Source organism: Artibeus jamaicensis, unplaced genomic scaffold (genome assembly GCF_021234435.1).
Source record: "Artibeus jamaicensis isolate MK-2021 breed Jamaican fruit bat unplaced genomic scaffold, CSHL_Jam_final contig_465, whole genome shotgun sequence".
Taxonomy (NCBI): Eukaryota; Metazoa; Chordata; class Mammalia; order Chiroptera; family Phyllostomidae; genus Artibeus; species Artibeus jamaicensis.
The window spans coordinates 16,226,469-16,246,353 of record NW_026521843.1 but is presented as its reverse complement, the minus strand read 5'-3'; the positions used below and the strand labels follow the sequence as shown (position 1 = coordinate 16,246,353).

Genomic DNA, 19,885 nt, shown 5'->3' with positions numbered 1-19,885 from the left:
GGGCCACGCCTCACCAGCAGGCTCATAGCAGCAGCACACTCTGCCTCTACCTGAAGATCTCTGGAGAGCAGCTGAGAACCGGGCAGTGTTGACTGTAGCCAGTCGGCTGCAAAGTGGGTGGAAACTCTCCCCTTTCCTGGAGCCTGGCCCCTGCCAGGGGAGAGTTTTCATTCAGGGGAAACTCGAGTATCTGTGTCCCCCAGGGGCTACCAGGCCCCTGGAACTCAGGACAGCTCTAGGGAGATACACAGGATGAAAAGTTGGCTCCTGGCCCTGAATGGGGGCCTGGTACAGACAGGAGGGTTTTCCTGTGAGTGTGCAGGTGTGCACACACTCATTCTGACACTGAGAGCTCCTGCGCATGCCCTCACTTGACAGCCACTGCGAACTCAAGATGAGGAAGGCAGCCCCTGCCTTGAAGAAACCTGTGGTCCGGGGGGTGGAGGGCACAGAGGGAAGACAAGGACACAACCAGGTCTTGCAATGGTCCCAGTCGCCTCAGTTACAAGATTTCAGAGGAGACAGACACAATTTCTGAAATGGGTGATAATAAAAGACTCCCTGGAAAGAAAGTAGGTTCGATCTTCTTGAAGTGAAGAGTAGAAAAAATTGAAGAATTAAGAGCAAGAAGCAGAAAAACACAAGGTGGTGACCAAGCTGACTGGGGGTTGGAGCGGGTCTAGGAAGCAACATTTATTGCGTCTCCTCTGCGGATGACTGGGTGAAGGCGCGCAGACCCCACTGCCCATCTGGTTGCTCTAAGGTAGTACACGCAGTTCTTCCGTCATTTCAAAACACAAAGCACAGGCTTACTTAGAAATCCAAATGCCCAGCCGGTCAAAACTTCAACCTTTCTCTTACGTCAGGGCTTCTTTCCTCCCCCTTCCCTGCCCCCAGGTTGCAGATGAGAAAAGCCTGAAGTCAGGGGAAGAGTGGTCACTGGTCTCCCCCTTCTTTGCCCAGCCCTCTCCTCTCCTGTGCCTTGCTGACTTTTGGCCTTTCAAGGCCTTAGGCACAGGGTGGGAGAAGCAGTTAGGGGAGAGGCAGAGTTCTTACTTGACTGGGACTCTTGTGGTCAGGGTGGCTGGCACCGATATTCTCTGGGTGTGACAAATGTTTAAGGCTTACTGTTTCTCGCAGGGGACTTTTTGTGCTTTTGCTGGAGACCTGCCTTTGTCCTCACCCCTTCCATGATGGCTGGGAATGTTTGGCCTTGACTGGGACATAGGTACCTCCATTCCAGGTGGTCACTTACTCCTTCCTCTGCCCTTGGGCACCTCGAGATACCTGCAGCTGCTTTCTGCTGGGCATCGACCTCTCCACACAGCCCTCAGACAAGAGCTAAAAGGAGTAAAATGACCCATGCAGGCCCCCTGTCCGTGGTGCACTCCTGCACTTGTCTCCCTCTGCAAACTCTGGGAGGGCTGGCCCCCGGTGCTGCCGCTTCCCCTCTGCTCTGCCAGCGGAGCAGCTGCCCTGCCCCTCGTTCATACTGTAGTTTTTCTAGGCAGGACACAGACGCTCGTGCACTGTGCTCCCCGAACTGCAGGGGCTGCTCTCAGTTGCTCCCTGTGGTGTCATGGAAACCACTCTGGGATGCAGAGGGATCCTTTTCAGGGGAAGGGTGAGGTGCGATGTAGGCACCAAAAGCACATTCCTGATAGTCAGCCACCAACTTTTTATGTCCAGAGCGTGGATGAGGGATTAAGAATTATGTGACCTGTGTTCATCCACCATTCTTGAAGCTTTGCAATGTGGAGTCTAGTGCCTCGGTGCTTCAGCCCAAATTCCTTTGTAACCTTTTGTTACATTGTTTATTATCTAAGCATCGTGTGAACACTATAAGGGTGATAAACCTATTCCTACCTTAGAGAATATAGAACTGAGCTTCAAAACAGCCAATGTGGCGAAGACTTGTTTTGAATCACAGGGCAAGCTCTCTGACTCTAGAGTGCTTGGACCATTCTAAAATGGAGGACGCATGTGACCCAGCATAAATCCTCAATAAATATTCATTAAATGAGCAAAAAGTGGACTTGTTTACACTATGGAGGAATGTGAGTGCCTTGATGGTAATTGACAGAGAGTGAAAAACCACTGTAGCATCGCAGACGGTGACGATGACCGGGAAATGGTGTCAGACACCCAAGCGAAGTTAGAAGGGAGGAAGAGGGGAGGGAGAAGGGCACTTCGGGAGGCTGAGGAAAAGTTCACAGGGCAATTATAAAGGACATGGTGAGTGTTCCTTCGTCAGAGTGATGAGGATACAAATGAAAGAGGCTGGGCGACAAGGAGACAGAAGCAGCAGTCCCGCAGCAGCCATCCAAGGCGCAACATCTGAATGGAGGGACAGGTTGCGAACCAGAGGAGCCAGCAGGATCAAATAAAGGGCAGTTTTCCAGGACAGGTGAAAGCTTACCTTATCTGTAGACCGAGAAGCAAGAAGACAGAGACTCTGAAGGTGCAGGAGAAAGGAGGAGAAAGAACCAAGGGAACAAGGACCAGGGGGAGGTGAACCAATCTGGATTCACACGGAAGAAAATGAAGGATACACCTTCCTCTAAGACAGGAAAGGAAGAGACACACTGGGGGAAAAAAAGAAGATAAAGGAGATGACACTTGAAAGTGAATTTCATCAGTAAAGTGGGAATCAGAATAAGGAATCGGGTGTTGAGGACCAAGAGGGGACAGCACCTGTGTTTGAGCAGGAGTATAAAACACCCATTGCGCTATATGTGTTTAGAAATCAACTGTGGAAACCAGTGATGGGTGAACAAATACCACCAACCATCCAGCGCATTGAGGTTCAACAGTCTGATTTCACAGAAGCCCAAATTAGCAATATTCTGTGACCAAGAAGCAAAAGGAAAGAAAGCATGTGGCAGGCATTATCTCCAGCTGGGCACAGCAGGGCATGGGCTGAGGGCTGAGAGGGTTTAGTTTGCAAGGTTAGGATTAACATTTCCAGTCATTAAGTCCAGATTGCACCAGAAAGCCAAGTGGAGCCAGAAAAAATGAACAGTTTTGCTAAATGATCCTGAGAGGTCTCAGCGGAGACAACAATTTGCCACCTGCATTTGGGGAAATGGGAAAGGTAATGAGTGAAGAGGTAAAGGTCAGGCTCACCTGACTCGAGGTCTCAGATGTAGAACGGCACTTGGGCACCCCAGTGCTGGTCTGGCCTGGTTGGTGAAGGGGTCATATGCAACATAATGGGAAGTCTTTGGCTTAAGTGCCTCGTGGTAAGTAGTCTTTCTGGTCAAACTATGAGAACCATGAACTCAGAGACTGGGAGACAGAGTATTAATATCAGTGCTTTATGAAAAAAAAAGAATGTCTTCAAACAACAAGAATCAGAAAAAAAGGGGGGCACTATAGCTGATGAGAATTCCAGCTTGAATAGGACGTATTTGACTTTGCTTTCTATAATAGCCACTTTTTCCTTGCAGGGTCTGAACAGGACTGTTTTGGGCAGTGCTCGGCTCTAGTTGTCCTAACTTCTAAATGTTGTTTATAGATTGTTTGTATCAAATATACAGCCTCTACTCCTTCAAATACCAAGATCAGAGACCGTGTTTACAGGGCGCACTGCCTCTGGGCAGGCCTGTGCTTAAACCTTCTCAGCCCTGGCCGGTGCGGCTCAGTGCACTGAGTGCCAGCCTGCGAACGGAAAGGTCGCCGGTTCAATCCCCTGTCAGGGGTGCTGGCCAGGTCCCCAGTTGGGGGCGAGCCCCATACATTGATGTTTCTCTCCCTCTCTTTCTCCCTCCCCTCTCCTCTCTCTGAAAATAAATAAATGAATAGAAATCTTTAAAAAAATACAACTTCTACTCCTTCAAACACCAAGATCAGAGACCTAGTTTACAGGGCGCACTGCCCCTGGGCAGGCCTGTGCTTCAACTTTCTTAGGAATATCAGCTACATTTCCCCTTCACCTGTCTAAGGAACAATGCCATGAGAACCGTTCATGAGTACATACTGACTACACGACTGTGGCTTTCTTTTGGCAAAGAGGGCATTCTCGTTCTGAAAGACAACCATATTGAAAGATCAATATATACACTTCTGTCTCACCTTTGCCTGCCAGTGGCCCTGGGTATCAAGTCATGGGGTCTTTAGTGAGCTAACACTTGATGTGGTTCCCTTTGGATAAACTTGTTAACCTTTTCAGGGGAGAAATTTTACAAATCTATGATACTCACATCATTAAAAGAAATTGAAGGACAAAATGACTTGCCCAAAGTCACTAAGTGAATCAGGGTACAGACAAGAATGTGCAGGTCCTCTCCAGGAAGTTCATTTCATACCCCCATTGATCTTGATGTCACCTCAGAGGCAGAATCTTGTGAAATTTAGCATGATGACATCAACCCAACCAAGTTCCAAAACTGCCCATCGGTTGCCCCCACCTGGCCCACTGAACCTGACTTTGAGCCCTTCAGGAGACAGGGAGCAAGATCAGGCACCAAGCACCCAGCCCTGCTCACTGGGAAGACCTTGGCCGCACCTCCAGCAAAATCTCTAGGGTTGAACTTCAGAAAGGGACCTAAAGTTTCATTTCAATATCACCTCCTCTGGCTCTTCTCTCCCCTGCAGCTCCGAATGGCCTGGCTCATCCATGGTGCCTTACGGGGAAATGTCTCCTTGGTGCTGGTGGAGAACAAAACCGGGAATGAGCTAAGCAGGGTGGTCTGGCACGTCGCGGCTGCGGAAGGCTTGAGCCTGTGGCAGTGGACAGTGCTGCCTCTCCTCGACGTCGCCGACAGGTGGGCCTCCCCCTGTCCCCGCTGCTCCCTTATCCTCCATCAGCCAGACTGCAGAAGGGAGCCGCGTCTTCCCTCCCTCATCCTCCCTACCCAGGACACACATGCAGATGCGCACAGGTGCACATGCATGCACACACACACCAACACCCACACCCTGTCCGCAGGTTCCCAGAGGCCACCACGGGATGTCAGTGCTGATGAGCATTCCCTCCCCCCATCTCTGGCCTGGCCTGACGGCCTGCCTCCAATATCTGGAGGAAGAAGTGAAATGAAGCAATTCCTGTCACTCCCAAGTAATAATCAGGCTTTGCATGGATGCAGCATTTTCTCTTATTAATAGGTTTTCCTTACTTTTCCATTTGACTACTTATTCCTTAATTAACAAAACCTGCCATGCAGGTGTGACAGACAGGCCTTGTCGTGTTCCCCCCTCCTGCCTTTTTTACGAGGGAAGAAACTGAGAACCACAGAGGTGAAGCACCAGCAGGTGGGCATCAGAGCGAGGACTGGTGCTCAGGTCGATCGGAGTCTGGTGCTCTGTGGGGTCTGGTCCCCAAGGCCGGTGGGTGAGCTGAATGACGCATTCTTCAGTAAACAGAGAGGTACTTCAACTGAGGCCTTGCTTCCTGATTAGAGTCTATCACTGATAACCTTTTTGACCTTGAACTTCTCCTGGTCTCGGTTTCTTCATCTTTAAATTGAGAGGGTTAGACCAGAGGATCCTTAAGTCCAGGCAGCTCTGAAATGGAGCAGTAGCCCCGGAGCTCAGCTGCCACTCACCTCCCTGGGATGGCACCAGGCTGCCACCTGCAGCCGGCCTGGGGCAAGCAGCGCTGGAGTACAGATGGCCCAGCACAGCCGCTCACGTGACACTCGGACTGTCCTGGCAAACCTAGTGGTGGGCTGATCTGTTCCACGCCTAAAAGAGGCAGGGCATTATTTCTGTAAAGGGGACAGGTGAATGGATCTGGAAAGGTAAAAGCCACCTTTAGTAGGTGAAATATCAATCCCTGCAGTCCAGAGCAGCCTCTGCATTAGATTCCTGAAATACATTTAAATTGCCATCCTGGTGGATCCACCTTCAAAAATGAGAGACGAGGGCTCGAGGCAAGGCAGAGGATGGTTTCAGTTGGTTCAGAGCTTTGGAAATAGAAAACTGGGTCTCAAATTCTGCACCCAAACTTCACAGAGTCTGTTGTTTTCAGAGCTCATACGTCAGGCTCTGCAGTCAGAGGAAGAAAGCGTCGCCCTCACTCAGAGCACCAGCTTCCCTCTCCTTCGACGTCTGTGGGTTAAAGATCAAAGCCTTTGGACATCCCAAGGCTCAGCGGGCTCAGGACAAATGGATTTAATTAGAGTGAAGGCAGGGGCAGTGCGGGCACTCCCCACCATCAACTAGTCTCCTGTCCTGCGGGATTGCGGGGGCTGTGTGCAGGGGATGGAGATCAGGAGGGCGATGCCAGAGCCTTCTCTACTGGGAGATGCTAAATTAATTCAGATGAATCAAAGGGGTTTTTCCTCCTCGATCCAGCAATATCCACTCCAGGGGATTTCACAAGTAAGATGTTGACTCTGTTCACTCCCATACACTAGAGTTTTGTAGGAAGGAGACTGTTCTCCGCCTCCCTCCTCCTTGTTCAGGGCTGTTTACCAGACTGACATTTCCAATATTGATGAGACCAAACTCTCCAGTGGGGATTTAGACAAAGGCCAGCTTGGTTCGATGATGCCTCATGACCTGACAAGTGTGAACTTACAGAACATGTGAGTGCCCCCATTCCCAGGGAGACTGCATACCACGAACACACTCTGATGTGGGAAGCTGCACCCCACACACACTCCCAGCCCAGAACTGGAGACCATAGAGGAGGCTTTAAGACCCAGAGGCAAATGGAACTGCAGGGGGATGAGGCCAGGGGCTCTCGCGCTCTACAATCCATCTAGACCGTAGATGTGACTGGCCCATCAGATGAAAAAAGCACTGTGGGTAGAAGAGCAGAGGCTTTAGAATCAGAAAGTCCCAGGTTTAGAAACTGGCTCAGCCACTTAGTAATCGTGTGGCCTCAGCCAATTACCGAATCTCTATCAGCCTCAGTGTTTGCATGTATAAAATGATTATAATCACATAGGATTATTATGATAATATCATAGGATTATTATAAGACTAAATAAACAACTATCAGAGGCATCCATATAGAGAAGATCTCAATGAATTTTATTTCCCATAACCTCTGTTCTCATCCCTCACTTATGTAACCTCAGATGATTTACTGAATAAATAGCATAAATCACAACCACTAATCTTCCAAGTCAAGCCATGTTCTGTAAAAGAGCAATAATAGCATTTACCTCCTAGGAGCTTGGGGAAAGAAAGTGCTTGGGGAACTGCCTGGCCCCCAGTAAATGCTCAGTCAATAATTCATCACCATCATCATCTTCCCACCTAATGCCTCAAAAGAGGCTGGATGACCAATTCGGCAATAATAACCCGTGACCCAACCCTAAGGTGGAATGAGGGTTCTTATGAGCTTGCTGTCATCAGTTCTCTGTAGATCCCTTATAATGGTGAGTCTCTGAGGGAGGAAAACCAAGGGGCACAGTCTTCCCACTTTCTTCCAGGGAGAGTGAGCTACAGCTGCCCAGTTTGCCAGGAAATGAAAATGGGAGGAGGGAGAAGGTAAAGGAAGAGCATAAAAAGGGGAGGAGAAAGGAAAAATAGATAAAAGACCAAGAAAGACCAGCAACCCCCTTCCTCCTGATCCTGAGACAGGCGTCAGCCCCATGCACCAGCTGCCCACATTCCGTGAGGCTTCCTTAGGCAGGTCCTGGCTTGGTTCATCAGCACCCAACTCCGGGACAGCTCCCCAACCACGGACCTAGAAGACGCAAGACCTTCCGTCCCCATGCTGTCCCAAATCACCTCTGCTCCCAGGCGCCCCAGCTGCCTCACCTCCGGGCTTACACGCTGGCCCTAAAGAGCTCCCAGGCTCCAGACCCTGGACATAACATGAAACTAGCTGAGGCCATCATCCCTTTGCCTCAATGTGGCAGTGACCTGTCCCCTTGACCCCATTTTGTTCCCACCCATTACTTTATGAAATGTAAATGTAAACATTTTCCTGTTTTACAAATTCTTCAGTGGCTTCCTGTGGTTTTAGGGTGCCTTTAAAACTCCTTTAGAGAGTTCCTTATTTAGGCCCGTGTTTAGGTTATTTAGTTCCTGATTTAGGTGTATTCTGTCCAACACCAACTTCACCAGCCCCTCTTTACACCACTTGTCCCCTGTTGTTCTGCCTGGTGACCTCACTGCGCTTTTTTCAGCTCAGCTGTGCCATCCGAAATTCTTACTTTCAGGCTCCGGCACCTGCCTTGCTCTTCACCTGAAATGTTCTTCTTGTACCTTCCATCGTCCTAGCTACCATTCTTCTTTCACCTTTTAAAGAAGCCTTCCTAGGCTATATAGTAAACCTACACTGTATTTTCATGGCCTTATAATAAGTTGTCATATTTTATTAGCTGTTTTTTTCCAATATCTGAGTATATACCAATAAGGGAGAAATCAGACCTGTCTCTGTATCACTGGTTCCTGAACATTAATAACATAATATGCCTAATAAATGTGTGCTGACAGAATGAATTGAGGAAAATTGCACATATTTCCAAATTCCAGGTGAGCCAACAGAATTTCCCCTGTTGAAACCCATCTAACATTCCTCCCTCGTTCACCCCGTGTCTAACAAAACATACAGTGAGGATAAGGACTACCGCAAAGCGTGCTGTATATCAGCACAACACCAGTGTCTCCTCGGATGAACCCTGTCCCCCCAAATTCCACCTGTTACTCTTGGGACAACAAGTGCCCCCTAGAGACCTGCCTGGTACCTGGGCTTTCTTGGCCTCTGGTCACTGTCCTGTCAGAGTCTCTTTCCATGAGAGACTTTGATCTGAATCGCGTGCCCCAGTCCTTGTGAGCAGGCAGCTTAGAGCTGAGCATCCGAGAGCAGAGAGCTGTACCCACACTGTTGCCGCCATGCAGCGACCCTCCTGCACAGACATCAACTCTGCCACAGCTGAGGGGGCGCTGAGGACAGAGAGACACGGGGCCACGACAAGGTATTTCTTCCATCCACATACACACAGCTGAAGTGATAGAAATAATGTCATAGTCTGTCCTCATTATGAAGTGATATTAACTATATAGCTACACTACACAGGGTGACAGGAAGGTCTCCAAAAGCAGTGCCCAAGATGCTTGAGCAGTGGCAGCATCCCTGGAATACAGATATGCACCCTCAAGGTCCTTCTGAAGGACAGCGCCGATCTAAATACTGGCTCCATGTGTGCTCACTCCCCATCTCACAGCTTCACACCCTCCTGCTCTAACTGGTTGTCTTCATTTTCTCCCCACTCATCATTCCCTCCGCCCAGCACTCAGTTGCCACTCTTCCTGTTGGAATTCATTCTTTCCTTTTCTCAAAATGGAAGAAAGGCAAGTTCTCTCTATTCTAAATGTCAGTCTGCTGCAGGGACAGACTCCAAGCTTTCCACTTTATAATCATATATCTTACTAAGTGAAACGCAGCGTTCCCACACCATTCTAAACTTTGACATGCTTAAAGAGCAGAAGCAGATGCTAAGTTGAACTCATTACGAGATGGATTTGGAGACCCCATGGATCAAATCGTGTCCCACAAATCCCGGCCGTCGTACAGCCAAAGAGAAAGCGCCTAACCTGTCATGTGTGTGCAGGCTGCTCTCCGCACTATCATTACGGAGGCTTTTAGCTGTGCACTGCACACCGCGTCTAACAAGAAACAATGTCCCCTCTGGAGATATTTAGATTTCCTGTTCCATTTGCATCTTTTGCCCTAAATGACAAGTGGTATGTTTCACAAATGCATCTTTCAAATGGGGTCGGTGAGACGCAGAATTATGTCTTCACGTCCTTAGACCAGAAACCCCACAGAGCCGACTTCTCTCCTGCTCTGTTCTTGCTTCTCGCCCGCAGAGTCCCCTGTTTTCTCTGGGTGCTCTCGATAACATTAGTCTCCCTTGTGGGGCATCTTTCTGTGATGAGAAAGGCCTGAGAGGGGCGTTTTCATCACGACATATTCTGACCTGAGTAGAGAAATAGGAAATTCCAGTGAATGGGAATCCAGATATCTCCAATGAACCTTAGTTTGTAGGTCTAGACACACCTCTGAAAAAGTTGTGTTTAATTCACATTTTTGTAAATTGAATTGGGGCTTTCTCACAGGGTTACAGGAAGAATCCTAAATAGTGGTGATTAGATTTGTTGAGTACTTACTGCGTACCAGTTACTGTAACAACTACTCAAAGCGCATTATCTCACTTCATCCTTAAAACCGTCCCCTCAGAATAGATACTATAATTAATCCCTTTTTTTCATAAGAGGAATCTGAGGTCTAAAGAGGTGGAATAATATTTCTTTACCCCTTCGGCTACTCTGCGTTCTATGGATGAGCCTGAGGAAATGAATGCATAGCGCTGGCATGTAGTAGAAAAGTTGACAAGTGGTAGCCATTGTTGCTAACAAAATATTCTGGTTTGGGGTTATTCTGGGCCACACTTCTTATGGGGAGAGGGAGGCCCCAAGGCTCCGCTGCCCCAGGGCGCACTGCCCTTCCTGAGGTGAGTCTGACCGCCCTTCGCCCACGTGTGCAGGCAGCGCCCAGCCCTTCCAGGGCCTTTCTCACAGTGGGAGAGAAAGACAAAGGGGGCCGTGCCGCTGACCAGCGGTGGCCAAAGCTACATGGTCCTCAGGCCTCGGCGGGGTCATCGTCATTAGGCGGAGCCGGTCCTTTGAGAACACCAGCTCCTTCTGCGGCCACTGGACCTGAGGGCAGGTCTTGAGTTCCAGGCCCCGTCCAGAGACTCTGACTCAGCACATTACACATGGGCCCAGGAACGTGCATATTTTCAAAGTCCCCACAGTGGTTTTGGTGTCTGACCACATTTGGAAGTCACTGGCATAAAGCGTCCAATTCAGCGGTCTTGTAGACAAGACAGGGCCTTAAGTAACCGGAGAAGTATTAGCTGTCACACTGTCGGCAAACTCACATAAAGCCCCAACAAGTGCAGATGATGGGTCACGGGGCCTGCTCGCTGAGGGGGCCGCAAGGCATATGCACTGAGAGGGGGACGGGCGCACAGAGCACGGCCGGTGTGCAGACGGCACAGTGACCTCCGTGCGTCCGGGGAGCTGTCATGAAGAAAACGAGACCATGGCAAGATGGAACTCAAGGAAAACATAGGGAAGAGAAATGCAGAAGGCACCGGGCATTCCAGAGAAGGCTGTCAGGGCGAGCAGAGGCTCAGCGACAGGAATGTCTTATTCGGATTCAACTAGGTTGTGTCGGAGTCCTGAGCAGTCTCCTCTAGAGAGGGTGCATGTGGGTGCTGGGCCGAGTGTTTGGACTCTGGGCTGTGGGGAATAGAGGGCCACTGCGCACAGAGACTGGCCGGAGGATCAGAAACCAGGCACGGACACTGTTGGAGGCTCTGGGGAGGGACTAAATGTGACATGATACAGCCTCAAAATGGAGCTCAGAAAGGGGAAGAGGAGCTGGAAGAGAAGAGGTTTCTTCTGCTGCTGCCTTCGAGTGGCCCCGTGGGCCAGGACAGCCTGGGCTCGGCCCTCTGGGAAGAGGCAGGGCACTGTGGCCGGTGCCCAGCAGCACCATGTGCACCAAGGCATGGATGTGTACAGATCACACGTTCCCAACTCCAGAAGGATCCGCCTTGTTTCTTGCTCAGAAAATACCCCAGATCATTGGAGCAAGGAGTAGATTAGCAATTCTGAGCTTTAAATCCTATTTCTAACACTGATTTAATCTGATGTTTGGGACAAGTTGTTGCTTTTGATTGCTAAGTTTTTACAATCAAGGGTGCAAAGCACTGAGACAGATCCTATGAGCCTGGTTTATGAAGCAGCCACTCGAAATGGCACAAGTGAACCCCTTTAGAATAAAGGGGTGTTCAGATCTGCTCGCGACTTTCTTGGTAATGCCCACCGCTCGGTTTACCAGTCAACAGATGCATATGTTTCTCATAACTCTTAGTGCCTCTGAAAAGGTCGCACTGTGTTCTCAGCCCCTTCTCTCCCCAGGCCTGAAGTTTAGAATTGAAGGCATAACTGGGCTGCTGATACTGGAGGCAAAGTCAAGTCCAGTTCTCTAGGTGCTGTTCTCCAAGAACCTCGCTGGTGCTCGTGTCTTTCTTCCTCACCTGCACGCAGAGAATTCAGTCGTTATTTCCACCTGAGTCTCCAGCTTGGGTTTCCAGGGGCCTGACTGACATCTGTCCTACACCTTGAACACAGCCCCCACCAGCACACCTGCTCCTGAGTGGTCCTCCTGTCCACTGCTCCACCATTCTCCTGGGCATTCAGTTCTTCAGAGTCTTTCTTGACTTCTTCTCTCTCAAAGCCCAGATTCAATGTTTTTCCACGTCATGCAGATTTTAGCTCTGTGAGGGAAGAACTAAAAGGTGCTTTAGAAGTCCCCTAGACAATGAATAATATGAATCGCAAATCTGTCCGAATTCCTCAAGGTCAAGATCCACGTGTCATGGATCTCTACACTTCCGGCTGCAGACACAGTGCCTGGCTCATATTAAATGCTCAAGTGATCTTTGCTCAAAGGCAGAGGGTGGGGCACATAATTTACAGTACTCCCTGGAGATTTTTTATAAAATGTAATAGAAATAATGGAACAATGAACTGGAATTTCCCATGCTAAAAAAAAAAAAAAAAGAGGATGTCCACTGTGAAAATATCCACGTGACAGATTTTCTAAAAATGAGGTGGCACTGACCAAGGTTCAGTGACTTGCTCAGGGTCCCACCAAATACACAGCCCAGTCTTCACTCTCCCTCTGAAACTCAGCCTCCACCCAACAGAGAAGGCTGTTAATTCACCCACATAAATTATCGGGGAAGAAAAGACCTCTTCCCCCGTGGGAAGTGCCACCATCCCCAGCACCACCTCAGCCCTCCGAGCCGCCCGCCAGGCAGTGCAGAGGACAGGGGAAGAGGCCGGTGCTGGGGGTGTCTCTCTCGCCGAAGAAGGCGGAGCAGACGTCCCAGACTCTTTGAGGAGAAGGGCTGCAGGCACTTTCCAGCTCTGGATGGCCCTCCAGGCCCCCAGTTGCTCCAGGGGGCTTATTGTACTTCACCAATATTACGGAGCACGTAAGAGACTGAACGAGATGGAAGAATTTGGATACTTCTGCAAGGAACAGTAAACGGAGTTGCCTGGGATGTGAGAGGCCTGGGGTCCCATCTTGCCTCTGCTACTGTCTCAGGCAAGACAGATGATGTTCCCAAGAGGTTCCTGCTCTTTCCACCCCAAAGGTGGAAGTCATTGTGAGGTCATTCCTGAGTCCCTGTGAAAAATCCCGATGGCCCTCAGCCGCCCTGGAGTCACTCTGTATGACTTTCTCTCACTGCTCTTGGTGTCATTTAGCCCAAAGGGGAAACCAAGTCAAGAGACAGTAAGGTACTTCTGAGAGTGGGAGAGAGAGTACTCCAAGTGGCCGAGCCTGGCCTTGAAGGTCCAGCCATCCCCACTGTCCGGCACAGGAGCCGAAGATTCCCAGAGTCAGGGCGCACGTGTCCAGCTCTGCCCGTGTGCATCCCAGTCGGTGCCGGTCTCAGGAACCCAAAGCTGGCCATCGGCCCCTCCTCTTCAACCGGTAACTGAAGTCACTTACGCAGATAATAGGATGGACTCGGCAAGCTTTTTCATCACATGCATTATTCTAATAGAAATGCATACTGCGACCCAAGCTTTGTGACAGACCATTTTAGAAGACTTTTGCTGAGCAAATCAACTGTGCAGTGAGAAATTGGAGAAGGTGGTTTCCTCCGCAGAACCTGCCAGCTCTACCCGGAGCAGCCGGAGCGGCGACAAGCCCCAGCTGCGGGGAGGGGTGGAGCCTCCCTCCCCCCGAGCCACCGACTGGCTGACGGAGGAATCAGACGTGGCGCCCACCCATCAGATGCCTTTCACCCGGTGCAGCCATCGTCTCGCCCTCTCTCCAAATCCTTCCTGTCCCCTCAGTCTCCTTGCAGACACACACTTTTTTGTGAGCGACTTAAAATCATTAAGTGAACTTAATTAGGTTTGTCAATCCCGAAGGCTGGCAGAGTGGCAAATAAGGCATTACACTCACTGTCCATTAACAGCCTGTAGCCTGGATGAGACCGAGCATTTTCTGAGCTTACTCTGCACAGATCTGCGCAGTGAGTCTGGGAGAAACTCCATTCCAAGGCCATGCCTCTGAGCCCGGCCCACTGTCCAAACGGCCCTATCCCAGAATCCTCCAGGGCCAACTTTCACCAGGCCTCTTTGTAAAGCTGAGCAACATGGAGTCAGGGGATGCATTCCTTGCAAAAAGCCAGGTTTCAAACAAGATCTCTAGCTGAATCTGTTTTAATGACAAGCTCCAAACCCCAGAGGCTGGATAAAAGAGAAAAAGCTAAAATGACCTGTTCAATTAAATGTGTCTTTAGAGAAATGAAAAGAGATGAGCAGGTGTGAGCTATGGAGGGACAGGTCATGAAGCCTCCAGTGCTAAGGGCTGGACCCAGGGGGGCTCAGCTGCCATGTTCTTCAATAGCACAGATCAGTGCAGGAGCTGGAGGAGCCCCAGAGAGCTGGCTCTTCCCTCCCCCTTGACCAGGCTGCCCACAGAGAGGGAGGGCAAGGCTTCTGTCGCCCTGGGGGCTCAGCTGCCTTTCCCCACATGGAGCAATGGCTCTGGGGTAGGGGCAGCAGAGTGACCTCTGTGTGCCTTAGAACCACCTGACCCCTGCCATCCTGAATGGCCCTGGCTTTCCCTCAAACCCAGAGCAGCCCACCTGGTACAGGCTAGAACTTTCCCCCCAGCCCAGAGCACTCCACCTGGTACACACCAGAACCTTCCCTTAGTCTCAGAGTGGTCCACCCGGTGTGTGCCGGAACTCTGCTTCAGACCTGAGCTCTCCACCTGCTACGTGCTGGAACTTCCTCTCAGTCCCAGAGCGGCCCACCTGGCACACGCCAGGACTCGGAACCTGAGGCCAGGGCAGACTCTGGAGAGGAACTGGGTATCTGCACTTGGGCGGGCGGGTGGGCGGCGGGGGGTGGGGGGGGAATCGACAGGAAAGAGTGGTTGGGCCGGAAAGACCCTGAGCGCCCTGAGGAAGTCTCCCCCCATCTCCAGCAGGGAGAGGGTGAGCAGAGCAAGGGACAACTCTTCTTTCCTGAAGGTTTGGGTACAGACTCGCAACCTGGTGCCATCCCTAAAGAAGTCTGAATCTGGCTTGCCCCAGTGGCCACCTCTTGGCCACTGTCCCTATGGACTAGTTCCGCTGTCCCCTTCCTGCCCCACCCCCTACCATCCTTAGACCCCACTCCCACACTGCCTCTGCCTCACCCCTGCCCCTCTCACAGCCTTCGTCCCACCTGTCCCTTCCCTGTAGCATCTGGAGTCAGGAGCATTTGGGGAGGGTGGGCTTCCTGGGTAGACAGAGGCAGAATCTCATGTTTACTCCTGACTTGACATCTACTGAGTCTTCCCCGATTATTGCAAGTGTTCCTGACTCAAAATACGTGCAGTTCCCAGTGTCAGTCAAACTCTGCTGAACAGCAGCTGCCACTGCCAGGGCCTCACAAAGCACTTCGGAAACTCTCCTGTTCAGAAACTGTTCCAACCCCGGCTTGCATCCCGCCACCATGCTGAGAGTCCCAGGGGCGGCTTGCAGCTCTAATCTCTCAATAATCAAGAAGGTAGGAGGGGAGATGCACAGTTTCTCTGGGAGACCCATTTAGGGGAAAACAGGTATTTTTGTCGCCTGCCCCCCATGCTTGAGAGGCACACGTGTGTAAGTTACGGGCCCAGGCACCCCAAGCCCACAGCGGTGGTTGACCCATGCTGACTTCCCGGTTGACTTCCCTGACCAGCACGGCCCCCTAGCCTGTGGACGTCAGATGAGGAGGTGACACATTGGAGAGTTGGAGAGGTGGCCTGCAGGCCCCTTATCCTCTGCTGTGCAGGAAGGTCAGGCACCTCTGCCTTCCTGACGCTCCCACCCACAGAGAACACGCTTCTCTCCAGTCACCATCCCAGAAGCCTGGGAGCAGTGTCTCCCTGAGCTGGGCCACTGCTGTGAAGAGAATAAGCGAGCAGTAGTAGGACCCTCACTGGCCGCCCGAGAGCCCCAGGCCTGGCTGTGTGCAGGGGTACCTAGGCTCAGCCAGGAGCTCGTCCGTGGAGATCTGGGCAACTGGAGCTGTAACTTTGCCAAGACTAGGAGAAACCCACTTTTTGCTTTTCAACACCAACTTCAAAACCACCTCTCCATCCTCGGCCTGGTGCAATTCCTCCTTCCTCTGAGCTCTCTGAGCACTTGGACCGCGTCTCTCACGTGGCATTTGCCTTCTACCTTATTCTGCACTGATGCATGTGTAGACCCCTCATGTTTCCACTAGACAGGAAGCGATGTGAATACAGTGTTCCTGTCGGATTTCTCTTAGAATTCCAGATAGGCCTTAAAAAGGGCCCAACACGAGATGAGCATGTTTGAAATGAAAACCTATCTGCTAGGTGCTCATCAAGGTCATAAAGAAAGATGCTCTCAGAGGCGTATGCACTTGTGCCAAGAGCTGGCTGCACAAGATGAGCAGGCTTTGTGCGGTCCACCCCTCACGCACGCTCACCCAGCATGCCCAGGCGCCCAGGGCAGGATTTGGGCATCTTCCACTGGGCTTATTCCCACGCATGCGCGGCCCACCGCCAGCCCTCCTTGCTGGTCTATCCTGACCAGGCAGGGGGGGTGGGAGGCATGCAGAATGTAGGTCCTGACGTGGGAAATGTGGCTGGAAGGGCACCAGGGGGCTTGGCTGTGGGTATGACAGATTTGGGCATTTCCTCTTTAGAGCCGAACCACACTTGGGCCCTCTAATTGTCACTTGCAAACAAGAAGAATTATTTGTGAATGACCAGATTTCACAAGTCAGGTAAAGGCATTAATGGGCTTACTATGTAGCTCAGTTAAGAATAACCAGTCTCGAACTTACTCTTTAGACAAAAGTTTGCTCTTGTCTTCAAGTATGCTCCCCATGGGTGGCAGTCCTTGTTCTCTGGCTGGGAGTAGCCAAGCCAGGCCCAGCCAGTCCACGCGCTGATTGCAGGCCGTCTGCTCATGGGCACAGCGGGGCTTCCAGCCCGGCCAGGAGCTCGCTCCTCAACTGTAAAGCACAAATCCTGAGTGCGAGTTCTTTCTCCTGCGTGCCTCCTCCCCGGGGGCCTTTCCTCCCTCTGGTAACGTCTGTATCCTGCGTTGCCTCCGCCCAAAGGTCTCCACACTGTCAGCCTCCCATTCCCGCTGACACTTGGTTTTCTGCTCCTGCTCTTTACCCCAGCTGCCGACTCTCTCTCTCTCCTTTCTTCCTGACAGCTTTATTGAGCTGTAATTTACATACCTAGTTATTCACCTGATCTACGTGTACACATCAGTGACTTCTAGCAAATACCCCGGGTTGTACAGAGTGCACCATAGGCCAATTTCAGACTAGTTCCATCACCCCAGGAAGAACGCTTGTTGGTTTACAGTCAATGCTGTCCCCACGCCCAGCTGTAGGCAACCATCGATTTGCTTTCTGTCTCTGCACTATAGGTTTGCCTCTTCCAGACATTTCGTATAAATGCCATTTATATGAATGACATTTGTATGGAGTCATTTGTATGAATGGAGCCAGGAGATCTTGAACCTACTGTCTGGCTTCTCTAACTTCGTATGATGTTGTTGAGGTCCGACCACTCTACAGCCTGCGTTCTGGTCCATTCTTTTATATGGGGGAGCAGCATTCCATTGCACAGCCACCCTACACAGGGTTTATTCAGTCACCAGTGGAGGCACCGGTTCCCTCTCTTGGTGGCTGAGCATCCACACCAGAGACTGCACTCTCTCCTGCAGGTTATTCTGCATTGACTTCTGAAAAGGGGAGGTGTCCAAAGTTCTCAGGAAACTCTCACTTCACAGCAGGCTGACTAGCAGCCTTCCCAGAGGAGGACCCCCTAGGAGACCAAGGAACCGAAGGTGTTTCCTGTTCCTCCCCCTCCAGCACCCTCCCTGCCACCGTCCTAGGGCTGACCCTGCAAGGCTGTGCAACGGGTGGAAAGCAATGATACCCCAGAGGTTTACTCTAAATACATACGGCCCACTGAGTGTTGTTTACAAATCCCCCTGCCTGAGGCTCCCAGTCAGCTCATTTAATATGTAATAACCAGTTGGGTACTACACAGACGAACCCCGGTCAGAACTGATGCTGAACACCACGTCCTTGAGCCTGCTGCTGTGTGAGTGAGTGACCTTTGCTTGCTGGATGATGGACAAATCCGGGGGTGCCAGGGAAGGAGCCAGGCTGCCTGAAGCCACAGGTTAGAGCCTCTCAAGGGGCAGTGGCTCTGTATCAGTTGGTATAGAAGCACTTTAATAATAATAATGACTTCAACTCCAGTGGGGACTACCAGCTGGATATCCAGCCTACCCATTCCCACCCACCCTGCACACCCATAAAGTGAAAGGTCCCCTCAGAGTTTCCAGGAGGCCTAGACCCAAGCCCCAGACTCCACATTAGGTTAACACATGGAACAAACCCTCAGGAAGGGCAGTGCTTTGTGCTGGAGCAGTAGGGGCGATGCTCACTGCTCCCCTCGGACAGCCACTGGGAGAGGCTGATAAAAACTCATCGTGAGCAGGTGCCAGCATCGTTTGCTGCATGCTGAATCCTAAGACATGGACAACCCAGGGTGTTCCTCACACGTGCTCCTCTCAACACACGTACAGGTTCTGGCTGCAGATCGTCGCTCGGTGGGGACAAGGGTCCAGAGCCACTGTGGCTTTTGACAACATCTCCATCAGCCTGGACTGCTACCTCACCAGTGAGTTCACCCCGGCCCTGGCCCCTGTTCTCCTGCCCAGACCACCCCAGGCCTCACTGTCCCTCCTTAACCTGAGCCCTTTTTCTCCCGCCTTCCCCCAGAACATACTCATCTCTCTCCCTAAAGAGCCTCCCTTAACTCTGCCACCGGGCTCTTCTCTATTCTAGTCAGTGGGGAGGACCAGATGCTGCAGAATACAGCACCCAAGTCAAGAAATCTGTTTGACAGAAACCCCTACAAGGACATGACACTCTGGGAAAACACACCAAGAGAGGCCCCCGTCTTTGACCCTACAGGTAAGGGTTCAACTTACAAATTTGAGCAAAGCAAAATTTTTTTTCAAAAGACAGAAAAAAGATACATGTTTAGATTGGGGTGGGGGGCTAAGTTTAAGGAGTAAAATGTCAGCCTTTAGAAGGAACGCTGCCCGTACTCTGGCTCTGGGACTCCAAGAGGAGGCCGTCGGGTCTCTTATTACCTGGGCAGATGGAGCTGCTGGAAGTTGCGCAGAAGGCATCTCACCTCTGTGCCTGGGGACACCCAGGCCCCGACAAACAGGAGAGCCAAGCTGGTACCCTGCCAGGCTGGTCCCTGAAGCCACTCTCCATTACTGAGCAAAGCAAGGCTTCTGTCGGACTTCCCTCCTCATACGGACTGTTGGGCCCAAGACCAAGGTTATCTGTCACACAAAGGCAGGCCAGCCCTTCATGGCTAGTGGCCCTGAAGCATCGGGTTCAACACACTCCCCCAAGGCTTGGCTCCCCTCCAAAGCTGCTGGATGCAGCAGCCCCCAGGCTGAAGGGCCTCTCATGGGGGCTCTGCCGCTTCAAACACAGGCTTCTGCAGCCTCTGGCCCTAAACCAGGGGCCTGACTGCTCAGCTACCCATTGTACCAGGAGGAAACCTCCTGGAATCAGTCTCAAACCCGGTCTGACGTTTCTCAGCAGTTATTAGCTCTATGACCCCAGCCCCAGAGAAGCCGATGCAGGCTGCTGGGCCCAACACCAGCAGATGGGGCTCCGCCCAGTGGGTGGTTGGCCAGGGAACATGAGGCTTCTTCCGATGTAAGTAACCTGGAGAAGCAGGCGTACAGCCCATGCTTCCCCCAGACTCTTTCCTATGAAAGATAATTCTTTACTAAAGTGACAATAGAGAAACGATGAGTCTCTA

The 19,885-nt window shown here is 51.2% G+C and overlaps 1 protein-coding gene across 1 annotated transcript in view; it reads left to right on the top strand.

The window, feature by feature from the left end:
* ALK (ALK receptor tyrosine kinase) overlaps positions 1–19,885 on the top strand; it is a 634,712-nt gene that overhangs the window by 551,116 nt on the left and 63,711 nt on the right. Inside the window, exons 9-11 of the mRNA XM_037146752.2 lie at positions 4,597–4,766; positions 18,621–18,715; positions 18,883–19,011. Of these exons, the coding sequence (XP_037002647.2) occupies positions 4,597–4,766; positions 18,621–18,715; positions 18,883–19,011 (394 nt within the window). The remainder of the gene's footprint in view (positions 1–4,596; positions 4,767–18,620; positions 18,716–18,882; positions 19,012–19,885) is intronic.